This window comes from Gopherus flavomarginatus, chromosome 3 (genome assembly GCF_025201925.1).
Source record: "Gopherus flavomarginatus isolate rGopFla2 chromosome 3, rGopFla2.mat.asm, whole genome shotgun sequence".
Lineage (NCBI taxonomy): Eukaryota > Metazoa > Chordata > Testudines > Testudinidae > Gopherus > Gopherus flavomarginatus.
Window position 1 is genome coordinate 130,314,380 of NC_066619.1, and position 14,426 is coordinate 130,328,805.

The following is a 14,426-nucleotide window of genomic DNA, read 5'->3' on the forward strand; positions in this document are numbered from 1 at the left end:
CAAAGAAAGAAGAAGTGGGACCTCTAAGCACTGAGGATGGAATGGAGGTTAAGGATAATCTAGGCATGGCCCAATATCTAAAAAAATACTTTGCCTCAGTCTTTAATGAGGCTAATGAGGATCTTGGGGATAATGGTAGGATGACAAATGGGAATGAGGCTATGTTGGTAGATATTACCACATCCGAGGTAGAAGCCAAACTCAAACAGCTTAATGGGATGAAATTGGAGGGCCCAGATAATCTTCATCCAAGAATATTAAAGGAACTGGCACATGAAATTGCAAGCCCATTAGCAAGAATTTTTAATGAATCAGTAAACTCAGGAGCTGTACCATACGACTGGAGAATTGCTAACATAGTTCCTATTTTTAAGAAAGGGAAAAAAGGTGATCCGAGTAACTGTTAGTTTGACGTCTGTAGTATGTAAAGTCTTGGAAAAAATTTTGAAGGAGAAAGTAGTTAAGGACATTGAGGTCAATGGTAATGGGGACAAAATACAACATGGTTTTACAAAAGGTAGATCATGCCAAACCAACCTGATCTCCTTCTTTGAAAAGGTAACAGATTTTTTAGACATAGGAAACGCAGTGGATCTAATTTACCTTGATTTCAGTAAGGCATTTGATACGCTTTCACATGGGGAATTATTAGTTAAATTGGAAAAGATGGAGATAAATATGAAAATTGAAAGGTGGATAAAGAACTGGTTAAAGGGGAGACTACAACGGGTCGTACTGAAAGGTGAATTGTCAGGCTGGAAGGAGGTTACTAGTGGAGTTCCTCAGGGATCAGTTTTGTGATCGATCTTATTTAAACTTTTTATTACTGACCTTGGCACAAAAAGTGAGAATGTGCTAATAAAGTTTACGGATGACACAAAGCTGGGAGGTATTGCTAACACAAAGAAGGACCGGGATATCATACAGGAAGATCTGGATGACCATGTAAACTGGAGTAATAGTAATAGGATGAAATTTAATAGTGAAAAGTGCAAGGACATGCACTTAGGGATTAATAATAAGAATTTTAGATATACATTGGGGACACATCAGTTGGAAGCAACAGAGGAGGAGAAGGACCTTGGGGTATTGGTTGATCACAGGATGACTATGAGCCGCCAATGTGATACGGCCGTTAAAAAAGCTAATGCGGTTTTAGGATGCATCATGTGAGGTATTTCCAGCAAAGATAAGGAGGTATTAGTACCATTATATAAGGCACTGGTGAGACCCCACCTGGAATACTGTGTGCAGTTCTGGTCTCCCATGTTTAAGAAGGATGAATTCAAACTGGAACAGTTCAGAGACGGGCTACTAGGATGATCCGAGGAATGGAAAACCTGTCATATGAAAGGAGACTCAAAGAGCTTGGCTTGTTTAGTCTAGTCAAAAGAAGGCTGAGGGGGGATATGCTTGCTCTTTATAAATATATCAGAGGGATAAATATTAGGGAGAGAGAGGAATTATTTAAGCTTAGTACCAATGTAGACACAAGAACAAATGGGTATAAACTGGACACTAGGAAGTTTAGACTTGAAATTAGACGAAGGATTCTAACCATTAGAGGAGTGAAGTTCTGGAACAGCATTCCAAGGGGAGTAGTGGGGGCAAAAGACATATCTGGCTTTAAGACTAAACTTGATAAGTTTATGGAAGGGATAGTATGATGGGATAGCTTAATTTTGGCAATTGATCTTTGATTATCAGCAGATAAGTATGCCCAGTGGTCGGTGTTGGGATGTTGGATAGGATGGGATCTGAGTTACTGCAGAGAATTCTTTTCTGAGTGCTGGCTGGTGGGTCTTGCCCACATGCTCAGGGTTTAGCTGATCGCCATATTTGGGGTCGGGAAGGAATTTTCCTCCGGGGAAGATTGGCAGAGGCCCTGGAGGTTTTTCGCCTTCCTCTGCAGCGTGGGGCATGGGTCATTTGCTGGTGGATTCTCTGCAGCTTGAGGTCTTCAAACCACAATTTGAAGACTTCGGTAACTCAGACATAGGTTAGGGGTTTGTTATAGGAGTGGATGGGTAGGGTTCTGTGGCCTGCTTTGTGCAGGGGGTCGGACTAGATGATCACATTGGTCCCTTCTGACCCTGGAGTCTGAGTCTATGAGTCTATGAACGTGCACAAATAGAGGCCAGATTGAAGAAGCTTCTTTGAAAATTTGCCCAACAATTGATTTGTAATGATGTGGCACAATTGGTAAAGGATTTAATCTAAAAGGGAGGTTTGATGTTCATGAGATAAAGCTTCTAGAAAGCTGAAGTCCTTCCAAAATCAGTCCAAAATGGAAATCAACGGTGCAGTCCATCAATATTAAACTTGGTTAAGTGGCATGTTCTCAAAGACGACGGAATGTATCTTGAAGTCCCTGTTCAGTCCAAACTCGACCTGTGCTGTTTATTTTCTCTACCCAGGTATACAATTATATATCTATGTATTAGTATAATTCATAAATATTTAATAAGTATATGGCACATATTTACGCTAAGACTCCCATCCCTCTACAGTGTAGAGCAACTTGAAGAAGGAGTAAATATAATTTATGCCCACTTTATGCTTCCAGAGCAGTGTAAATGAGAGTAACACCCTGAATGTGCTTGGTAAAGTAAGCAATTAAAAAGAGTATTTTCCCAGTTGCCTGCCCTGTAAATTCCTCCTGCAAAAAGCTAAACAGAATTCTCCAGAAGTGTTTTCTTGGAAATTATCCATAGTAACTAACTTGTTGATGTCAGAATATGTCAAAAGTGATTTTGAATTAAAGATTCCCTCTATTCGATAGCCTGGCTGGGATGGGGGATCCAGGATACACTGGGTGGGTTTTGACTGCAGTGGGGGGATGCCAAAAGGAGATTGAGTTTTGGCTGGTGTGAATTTATCCTGAATTAATGCAGCTAGGTCAGTGTCTGAAATGTCCTTCTGAGCTTGGCTTGTGTGAGTCTGCATGTGTTCCCTGCCTAAGCCACTGGGCAGAGCAGGGAATGTTTTCCACTGGGCCCCTGGCATTGTGCAAGGGAGGCTTCCATTTTTGGATTACAGAATTACAGGACTTTCACTATGGTATCACATCTATTTGATGCTCCTGTGATGCCTTAATGAGACTCTAAGAAATAGTTGGAAAATTTTGTCATTTTTATTACTTTTAATTCTGTGCTTGATTTTCCTATAGAATTGCTCGGATGATCCGTCAGGAAAGAGGAAATGCCCTGCTTGTTGGAGTAGGAGGTACTGGCAAACAGTCTCTCACTCGGCTTGCCTCTCATATATGTGGGTACAAATGCTTTCAGATAGAACTTAGCCGTGGTTATAATTACGACAGTTTTCATGACGATCTGAGGAAGCTGTATAAGATGGCAGGAGTAGAAGACAAAGATATGGTTTTCCTCTTCACAGACACACAGGTATGTTTAAATAGGTCGACCAGAAATGCAGTTGGCTTTAGCTTTAAAATATTGTGGCATACACTATGAAAAGCTATTTATTTTTATATGGTGTTGTTTATATGGAGTAAGAAAATGCTTTAGAGTGAGGCTCATAAGCTTAAATCAATAAATACAATCTTATAGTAATATATAAAAAGAGGAAGCGACTCAGAGGAAGGAAGAGGAGAGTTCTTGGTAACTGAGGTAGCTACCTCCAGCTTTGAGGAATTATGGGAAAGGGGCACAGGAAGAAGGAAGAGCAGACTTGAGACTGCAGGGGAATATGGTGTCAGACAGGAAGAGTGGGCCAAGATCATGACAGGACCAAGGACAGAGTTTCAATCTTGTGCAATGGAAAAGATGAGCGGAAGGTATAAATCTTCCCCCAGAAGTGAAAAATGAGGTCAGTAGAGCTGTTCTGATTTATACCAATTGAGGATCTGCCCCATTGACTTCTTATTCAAGGCTCTCAAGAAATATGAAGTGATTGATATTAGTGAAAACCAACGATGTGATCAAGCAGGATGAAAAAAGGACAGGTCATGATCAGAAGCCAGAAGTAAATAATTAACTATGCAAAGAAAGGTATTCTCAGTACTGAAAAAAGATACATTAATAATGTACATAAGCTGTTGTATCTGTTTACTTATCGTAGAAAAGTGTTATACTTTTCCTACTGGAAATAGATCAGGGCATCTAAAAAATACATCTGAATCTTACGATTTATTCCCTGAGCTCAGACAATATCATTTCTATGAATAAGCTGTGATCTGGAAGAGCAGGCTAGGTAGTGACTCACAAAATAAGCATGTCAAATATCCCTACCTTCCCAGTTTCTATATCCTAGAAGGTATCTGAATCCAGGTATCCCTGCTGTGTGTTCGTTAACTTCTGAGAATTGAATATGCTTTTCCACATCACAGCTAATTTACAGGCATGCTTTTGTGTGAGCTCTGCTATGAAACAAGCAAAATGGCTTTCGTTCCTTTGGATATGCTAAGTTCTTCTGTGTATACTTTCAAAGCCATACTTGCAAAAGCAGTTTCTCACATTTTGCCTTCAGAAGATTATTTTGCTAGGCTGCTATCTGTTAATAGGAACTGCTTCAACTTTGTGCTATAAAGCTTAGAAGTAGCCTCCTCTGAAGTTGTGATCAGTTCAGCAATCGTACAGTAAACAGCTTTTGATCTTACTTTGGGAGCTGAAGGCCAGATTGTCAATCTTTTACTTCCAATGAGGAGCCGGTAATGATAAGTATTCCCAGTCATGGTAGTGGGACACTGGGAGTGAGTAACTGCTCACCAAAAAGAGTATGGGGTTCTGGCCCTGTGAAACTGTTCTTTGATTAGTGCTGTAACAACCACAAATCAATTACTTAGGGCCAGGTTGGGGCTAGTCTCTTCACAAAGGAGAGGGAAGAGTTCAATTTAGTGTTGTGTTCCCATTCAGTACCCACAAGGTTGGCTGAGCAGCACCAGCTCTGTTCCTAGCTAGCATCTCCACAAGCTGTTTGAAGGGGGCTGGGGAGAAGGCAGGGTTGTACCCAACTCGCACCTGCGACCAATGTTGGCTATGCATAGCGCAGTACGTATATTATACCCTCTCCAATGGTGGCAGAGCCTACTGCTTTGGTGTTTGATTCTGGAGGAGTTCTGACAGAATGCCTAACAGGGACACCAGCTGCAGCAGAGCTCACTGCACATGCCCCTGTGTGCTTCTGCCTGCTGAAGGCAGAGCGTAGCCCTTATCTGAATGAACAATTTCCTGGACTACATCAGCGTATGCTGCTTATACTGGACTACAGCAGCTTATTTCTTGCTTGCAACTTTTCATTTCCTGTCTATTAAACCTGCATTCAGACGCTGTATAGAATTTATTTGACTCTGATTTTCTTGAGTCTTAAGATGAATAATAGAAAGTAATTTTAGTATATTCATTGACTTTTAAGGCTCACAGTTTTCACAGGTATATTAATATTAACATGTACACTGCATGAAAGCTTGTTATATTTTTGCGAATGAAGTCTCTCACAAGTCCTTAGCATAATCAGTAGCTCTGTTTGACAAGGTGAGAAAATAGGTTGCACATAAAGAAACTACGACAAAGTCAGACAGCATTTGAAGAAGTGGATGGCATATGCCGAAATGAACTGCACAGGATCACTACTAGTGTAGAGAAAGCCAAACTACATGAAGAACCAAGATTCTGTACTATTCTCAAAATGCAATAGAATTCAGTGAAAATGAAGGAATACAATGTGAAAACCTTCCCCTCCCCCTCCACCGACGGCTAAGGGAGTCTGCATGCTGTTACTTCACTTAATTCCTACTGTGGCAGTGGCTCTGGCTCTGGCTCCGGCTCCAGCTGCTTCTCGTTGCAGAGAAGTTTTGAGGCTGACTTCCTCTCGCTGGCCTCACAATGCACAGAACCTGGATGCCCCTGCACATGCAGCCTGAGGGAAGGCAAGGGGGTCCTGGGAATAAGGGACACAGAACGGAGTGGGTACCAAGCGGCTTCCGCGTGTGTGGGCTGTCCCTTAGGAGGTGGGCCACGTCAGGAGATCAGGCTGTGAGTGAGAAGAATGATCATATAAGTGGGAGCACTGATTATCTGCAAAACAGGGAAGGCCGTGTTGTGAGGTACAGAGGGAGAAAAAGGCTATTCACCTGTTCAGAAGCAGCTTCTTCTGATGGTTGGTTGGTGGATAAAAGTATTGGCCCTCAGTTTGAAGAGTTAATGCAAAAAAGACGGTTGCTCACCTTTGTAACTGTTGTTCTTCAAGATGTGTTGCTCAGATCCATTCCAGTTAGGTTAGGTGCGCGCCGCGTGCACGTTCGTAGGAGAAACTTTTACCCTAGCAACCCTCGGCGGGTCGGCTCGGCGCCCCCTGGAGTGGCGCTGCTATGGCGCCTAATATATATCCCAGCCGACCCGGCCACCCTTCAGTTCCTTCTTGCCGGCTACTCTGACAGAGGGGAAGGAGGGTGGGTTTGGAATGGATATGAGCAACACATCTCGAAGAAGAACAGTTACAAAGGTGAGTAACCGTCTTTTCTTCTTCGAGTGATTGCTCATATCCATTCCAGGTAGGTGATTCCCAAGCCTTACCTAGGCGGTGGGGTCGGAGTGAGATGTGGCGGTATTTAGAACTGCTGCGCCAAAGGCTGCATCATCTCTTGATTGCTGGACCAGTGCGTAGTGCGAGGTGAATGTGTGGACCTATGACCAGGTCGCTGCACGGCATATCTCCTGGATAGATACGTGCGCCAGGAAGGTGGCTGATGACGCTTGAGCTCTAGTGGAATGCGCTGTAAGGTGGCCAGAAGGGACATGAGCTAGGTCGTAGCATGCACGAATGCATGCAGTCACCCAGGAGGAAATCCTCTGAGAGGAGATTGGCAGGCCTTTCATCCGCTCCGCGACCGCCACAAACAGTTGGGGAGACTTTCAGAACGGCTTTGTTCGCTCAATGTAGAAAGCGAGTGCTCTGCGTACATCTAAGGAGTGTAGCTGCTGCTCCCTCGAGAAGAGTGGGGCTTCGGGAAGAAGACCGGGAGGAAGATGTCCTGGTTGGTATGGAAGGCAGACACAACCTTAGGGAGGAACGCCGGGTGGGGTCGCAGCTGTACCTTGTCTTTATGGAAAACAGTGTAGGGTGGGTCCACTGTAAGAGCTCTCAGCTCGGAGACCTGCCTGGCCAATGTAATGGCCACTAGGAAAACTGTCTTCCATGATAGGTACAGGAGTGAACAAGTCGCTAGTGGCTCAAATGGTGGGAGCATGAGCCTGTTTAGGACAAAGTTAAGGTCCCAGGTAGGGGCAGGGTGATGTACGGGGGGATAGAGATGCTCTTGGCCTTTAATGAACCGAGTGACCAATGGGTGGGAGAATACGGAGTGGCCACCTTCTCCTGGCCGGAAAGTGGATATGGCCGCTAAGTGTACCTTCAGGGAGGATGTCACTAGGCCCTGCTGCTTAAGGTACCAGAGGTAGTCTAGGACCGTGGGGATCGGAGCCTCCAAAGGGGTAATGCCCTGAGTTGCACACCAGCAAGAGAAGCCTTTCCACTTCGCTGACTACGTTAAGCGGGTGGAAGGCTTCCTGCTGCTAAGGAGAACATGCTGAACCGGCGCGGAGCAGCTCAACTCTGCCACGTTCAGCCATGTAGGAGCCATGCCGTGAGGTGAAGGGCTCGTAGGTCCGGGTGACGGAGCCTGCCGTGGTCCTGTGTGATCAGGTCTGGATGGAGAGGGAGGGGGACTGAAGAGTCCACAGACAGATCCAGCAGTGTGGTGAACCAATGCTGTCTAGGCCACGCAGGTGCAATCAGGATTAGACGCGCTTTGTCCCTGTGGAGTTTCAACAGGACTTTGTGCACTAGGGGAAAAGGAGGGAAGGCATACAATAGGTGGTGCCTCCATGACAGGAGGAATGCGTCCGTGATCGACCCGGGAGAGAGACCCTGAAAGGAGCAAAACTCCCGGCACTTCCTGTTCGAGCGGGAAGCAAACAGGTCTATGCGGGGAAATCCCCACCTCTGGAAGAGGGAATGTATGACGTCCAGTCTGATCGACCATTTGTGGCAGAGAAAGGACCGGCTGAGCCAGTCCGCCAGTGCGTTCCGGACACCTGGAAGAAAGGACGCCACAAGATCTATCGACTGGGCTATACAGAAGTCCCAGAGTCGAACGGCTTCCTGACATAGGGGAGATGAACGGGTCCCCCCTGTTTGTTGATGTAGTACATGGCCGTTGTGTTGTCCGTGAATACCGAAACACAACGGCCGTGTAGGTGTTGTTGGAATGTCTGGCAGGCGAGGCGGACTGCCCTCAACTCCCAGATGTTTATGTGAAGTGTCAACTCCTGGGATGACCAGAGACCCTGGGTACGCAGGTGCCCTAAGTGGGCCCCCCAACCCAGGGATGATGCATCCATTGTCAAAGTCATCGACGGTGGCTGTGGATGGAACGGCATCCCCGCGCATATGAGGGATGGAGTCAGCCACCAGTCGAGGGAGCGGAGAGGGCCGCGGGGGACTGTCACCAGGACGTCTAGGTGATCCCTGCCCGGGCGGAATACCGAATGAAGCCACGTTTGGAAGGGTCTCATGCGGAGTTTGGCATACTTTGTCACATAAGTACATGTGACCATATGTCCCAGTAGTGCAAGACAGGTGCGAGCTGAGGTGATCGTGGAGGCCTGCAAGCTCCGTATGATCGAGACGATTGTCTGGAAGCGGGGCTGAGGTAAGTAGGCCCTGGCTTGAGTAGAGTCCAGGGTTGCGCCTATGAAGTCCAGCCTCTGCATGGGGACCAGGGTGGATTTCTCGGCGTTGAGGAGCAGGCCTAACTGGGAGAAAAGGTCCGTAACCACCTCGACATGCTGCCGTACCTGCGACTGGGAGGATCCCTTGAGGAGCCAGTCGTCCAGGTATGGGAACATATGAATTTGCTGCTGACAGAGGTGGGCGGCCACGACGGCCATACACTTTGTAAACACCCTCGGGGCCGTGGAGAGGCCGAAGGGGAGGACTGCAAATTGGAAGTGCTGGTGTCTGACCGTGAAGCGAAGGTACTTCCTGTGCGGTGGAAAAATGGCAATATGGAAGTACGCGTCCTTCATGTCGAGGGCGGCGTACCAGTCTCCAGGATCCAGGGATGGGATGATCGTTCCCAGGTAGACCATGCGGAACTTCAACTTGAGCATCCATTTGTTGAGGCCCCGCAGGTCTAGGATAGGTCTGAGACCTCCCTTTGACTTGGGAATCAGAAAATATTGGGAGTAAAACCCCTTTCCTCTCTCGTCTAGAGGTACCTCCTCTATAGCTCCTGCTGCGAGGAGAGATCGGACCTCCTGCAGGAGGGTTTGCTCGTGAGAGGGGTCCCTGAAGAGGGACCGGGAAGGAGGGCGGGAGGGTGGTGAAGAAGCAAATTGTAGGTGGTATCCTTGCTTCACCGTGCGCAGAACCCAAAGATCTGATGTTAATTGGGACCACGCCGGGAGGAAGTGGGAGAGGCGGTTGGAGAAGGTAGGGGGAGGATCCTGTCCTAAGGCTGATACGCCGTCCCCGGGCGCACTTTCAAAAACCGGACTTGGGGCCCGGTGGTGCCTTAGAGAGCCCTTGGTTTTGGCCCCCCGGGAGCTGGACTGGCGTCTGCGGCCCCCCCGTCTGCGCCTTCTGCTGAGGTCCTGCCTCTGGCGGGGTGGGAAATATGGGCGGCGTGCTTAGGGCCTGAAGGGTCTACGCTGGGTCGCAGGGGTATGCATCCCCAGCGAGCGTATGATCACTCGATTGTCCTTCAGGCTTTGCAGCCTGGGATCCGTTTTGTCCGAGAACAAACCCTTGCCGTCAAAGGGTAAGTCCTGGATGGTCTGCTGCAGTTCCGGGGGTAGGTTGGAGACCTGAAGCCAGGAAATGCGCCTCATGGTAATCCCCGAGGCCAGGGTTCTGGCTGCTGAGTCGGCCGCGTCCAGTGAGGCCTGGAGAGAGGTCCTGGCCACTTTCTTACCCTCCTCCAGGAACGCATTGAACTCCTGGCATGAGTCCGGGGGTAGTAGCTCGGAGAACCTACCCCCTCCGCTCAGGTGTTATAACTGTACCGACTCAATAGGGCCTGCTGGTTGGCCACACGGAGCTGCAAGGCCTGTGCTGAGTACAACTTGCGACCCAGGAGATCCATCCATCTAGCCTCTTTGGATTTAGGGGCCGGTACCTGCTGGCCATGTCGTTCCCTTTCGTTGACCGACTGGACAACTAGGGAAGAGGGAGGAGGATGGATGTACAGGTATTTGTACCCCCGAGAGGGTACCATGTACTTTCTTTCGACTCCCTTAGCCGTCGGTGGAACGGAGGCTGGAGACTGCCAAAGGGTATCGGCAGTGGCCTGGATGGTCTTGATAAATGGTAGCGCTACCCGGGTAGGAGCATCCGCAGTGAGGATGCTCACTACTGGGTCTTCAACTTCTGGGACCTCCTCCACAGGCAGATTGATGTTAAGGGCCACTCTGCGCAGGAGGTCCTGATGGGCCCTGAGGTCTATCGGCGGGGGTCCTGAAGATGAGGTCCTTGCCACGGCTTCATCCGGCGAGGAGGAGGAGGATATTCTGGGGATGAGTGTGTCCTGGATGGCCTCCTGCTCCTGGGTCGGTTCCTGCTCCAGCTGCCCTGGGGAGTCTGGTGGTAACTGCTCTTCTGACTCAACCACGGAGGGACGGGAAACAGTGGCCTCTGGTACCCGATGTTCCAAGGTAGCAGAACAAGTCTGGATCAGGGAGCACCCTGGGCCTGATGGTACGCCCAGGGTGTCCAGAAGACCCACTGTTGGGATCCCACATCCTGCGGACGGGGGTCCTGGAACACACCCACCGGTACTTCCGGATCCCAGTCCCGGTTGTAGTAGCTGCCCGCCTGGGAGGATGCAGACATGTCTCTGGACGGCCATGGTGGAGCAGCGAAGGTTGGAGCCGAAGTCCCAACGGACCTCACACCCCTCGGTTGTGGCGAACGGTGCCGGTACTCGTATCGGTACCGAGCGCGAGACCGGGACCTGCGACCGGCTTGGTGCCGGGAGGTCGATCAAGATCTCGAGTCTCTCTGCCTCGACCTGCTCCTGGAGGTGCGGTGCCTGGTACGGTGCTGGGAGCTGGAGCGGTACCGCGAGTATCGGGTTGACGCCCGAGATGTTGACCGGTGCCGGGAGCCTGACCGGTACCGAGGTGAAGGCCGGTGCCGGGAGTCCGAACGGTGCCGAGTCGGGGAATGGTGCCGAGACTGGGATCGCTGTCGAGAGTGGGAACAACGTCTCTATCTGGAGCGTCTGCGGGATCGTGATTCGGAGCGGTGGCGGTCCGCCACGCTGACTGATGATGGTCTGGTCAGGGTCGGCTTGCCCATTGATTGCAGTACCTCCACTGGCGGTGCCGGGGGTAAGGGCGGTGCTGCATCAGTGATCGCGATCAGATCTCTTGCCGCAGAAAACGTCTCCAGGGTAGACGGCGAAGTAAGCTCTACCACGGTGGGTACCGGGGAGCCGCCAGGCGCCGGACTCTACGGCCCTGGTGGGGCTGGAGTCGACGGTGCCGGCTTAGGCGGTGCCACGGCAGATATCGGTGCCGGTCCGGCTTTGGTGCAGGCTCTGGCTGTGAGGTGGGTGTTGGCGGGTTCACTTGGGTCTTCACCGTCTTCGACCTCGGGGAGAGGGAGCGGCTTGGAGTAGGTTTCGGTGGCCGGTGCCGGGAGTCCTTGGTGGCAGCGCTCAGTGCCGTGGGGGTGCCTTTGCCACATAAGTACATGTGACCATATGTCCCAGTAGTGCAAGACAGGTGCGAGCTGAGGTGATCGTGGCTTGTGAGGTGACCAGCTGGCTTGTGCTCGGTGCCGAGGACGGAGGTGTCAGGGCCGCTTCCATGAGGAGCTGCTTTAACCTGATGTCCCGCTCCTTCTTAGTTCTCGGCTTGAATGACTTACAAATTGAGCACTTAGCCGATAAGTGTGACTCCCCGAGGCACTTTAGACAGGAGTCATGGGGATCTCCTACCATCATAGGCTTGTGACAAGCCGAGCACTGTTTGAAACCCGGTGAGCCGAGCATGAGCTCTGACTCCGGGTGCGGGGAAGGGGTTGACCCCCGATCCCCTCAAACAAATACTAACAACTATACTATTAACACTAACTAAGACTAATTAAATATATATATATATAACAACAATTAACTACAACTATGGATATAACAATGATAAGAAAAACTATGAGCTGCTAGGGAATATGGAGGTCAGCTAAGCCGCACTCCACTGTTCCAACGACCAACACGGGCGGTAAGAAGGAACTGAAGGGTGGCCGGGTCGGCTGGGGTATATATTAGGCGCCATAGCGGCGCCGCTCCAGGGGGCGCCCAGCCGACCCGCCGAGGGTTGCTAGGGTAAAAGTTTCTCCTACGAACGTGCACGCGGCGCGCACCTAACCTAACTGGAATGGATATGAGCAATCACTCGAAGAAGAACTGACTAATATCAAAATAGTCACGTGATCGTGAGCACAATAAACTTGGCCAAATGACAGATCCTACAGATAATATCAATAACTTTGAAAGATCGTAATCAGTGATCATACTGTGAACAGTGTGTGTGAATCAGATTAGAGACCACACATTTGTTAAAACTTCTGGGCATAAGGGAGAAAACAAATGGGGAAGACCTGTTTTGTTTTCCTAGGTAATATTTTGATTGTATCTGTTTCAAATATTTAACAGATAAGGATTTTCAAATACATTTTTCAGTTAAAAACAAAGATTTTTCTTACAATTTTTTTCTTACAATAGCTTATAAATTCAGCACTGTTATTTTTATATTCCTGATTGTTTTCTCCATATTTACACTTACAGAAGACACACACATTAATTCATTTGACATCTAATATTTATAAAATCTTATTTATAGATTGTTGTAGAGGAGTTCTTAGAAGACATAAACAATATTCTCAATTCTGGGGAAGTACCTAATTTATTTGAAAAAGATGAATTGGAACAGGTTCTGGCACCTACGAGACCCAAAGCTAAAGAGGCAGGAATACCAGAGGGGAGCAGAGATGAGGTAGGAGAAGTATTGCAAATATTAGTTTATTGTATCTGATAACATTGTAAGTAGATGTTACTAAAATTCTTGTTTTCAAAGAATTAAGTACAGACATTCTAACACATGCTTTAGATCTGTCTCTTATTTATCTAATGTATCTAATATGAAAAGAGGAAAACATTACATTTTGTTTATGCTCAGGAAGATCAATTTCCAGGACTTCTAATAAGTACTTCTGTTCTGTCATATGTGGACGAAATATGTATATTCCACCCTGGGAGAGAAGGGTTCAGCTGTTCATAGACAATTTCTGAGACTAGCTGTAGAAGTTAGAGATGGAAATGGCCTGTTAGATCATTCAGCCAAAGCAGGGTTGTTCCCTGCAGTACGTGACTGTACTAGATTTCCTTTGAGCAAACAATCTCATTGTCATCTCCTTTATTTTTCCCATATGCTATGTTCTTTTAAAACAGGTATTTCAATATTTCATTAACCAAGTTCGTCAGAAACTGCATATCGTTCTCTGTATGAGTCCTGTAGGTGAAGCTTTCCGAGCGCGATGTCGGATGTTTCCATCCCTTGTGAATTGCTGTACTATTGATTGGTTTGTGCAGGTTCGTACTAAGATCCACAGAGTAATAACTTTGAGATGTCTCAATAATAAACACTGCTATTATATATGCTATCTTATAAAAAATCAGGTAAAAGTCTAGCCTCCTGAATGTCATCTAGGATTATGTGACCTATGTGTTAATTTTCAATGACAGTTAATTCCAAGATTCTCATTAACTAGAATATCTTGAATAACTGATTGTGGTTTCTACTCAGTTGAAGATAACATATTGGATCCTGGCTTCTCCTTCAGTCTGAGACATTTCACAAAACCATAGGCAGCTCAGACTTGTCCACAGGGCTCCAAGGATTGACATCCTTTCATTCGTTGACCAGATTCTCTGCCTCCAGTGATGCAGACAAAGCTGTTCAGCATTCCTGCTTTATCCATTACAGTCCTCGCTTTAAAAGTGGATATGGGAGCAGAAGCCAACAATCTGCCCCCATCTTCCCCTCTGCCCCCGACACTCTTTACTGTCCTGTAGGGGACTCGGATTTCCAGGGCTTTGGTCTCTAAAAGAGACACGATGCTTATCTTGGTTTTTCCCCTGTCTTCAGTCCTGGTGCAGCAGGCCAAACAGAGCAAGCTGAAGGTCTAGATGACTTTCTGAGGAGACACACAAGAGGATCACTGCCATGATTTCTGTCAGCTTGCACACCTTTGCTTTGTCATGTGATGACGTTCAACATCTACATGGCTTGTAGGAACCATTAAATCCACCCCAGCCCACCAAGTCTTATCCAGAAATATCTCATCAAAGGCTGGCCAGTTTCAATATCACTGAGCTTATGGAATTCATAGGGACATTTGATCAGGTTTTT

At 47.9% G+C, this 14,426-nt stretch overlaps 1 protein-coding gene across 10 annotated transcripts in view; it reads left to right on the forward strand.

Annotated features, from left to right (window-relative positions):
- DNAH6 (dynein axonemal heavy chain 6) overlaps window positions 1-14,426 on the forward strand; it is a 228,254-nt gene that overhangs the window by 125,607 nt on the left and 88,221 nt on the right. For all 10 annotated transcript variants that reach the window (XM_050944316.1, XM_050944319.1, XM_050944320.1 and 7 more), the window contains 3 exons: window positions 3,170-3,401; window positions 12,858-13,010; window positions 13,466-13,606. In XM_050944316.1, the coding sequence (XP_050800273.1) occupies window positions 3,170-3,401; window positions 12,858-13,010; window positions 13,466-13,606 (526 nt within the window). The remainder of the gene's footprint in view (window positions 1-3,169; window positions 3,402-12,857; window positions 13,011-13,465; window positions 13,607-14,426) is intronic.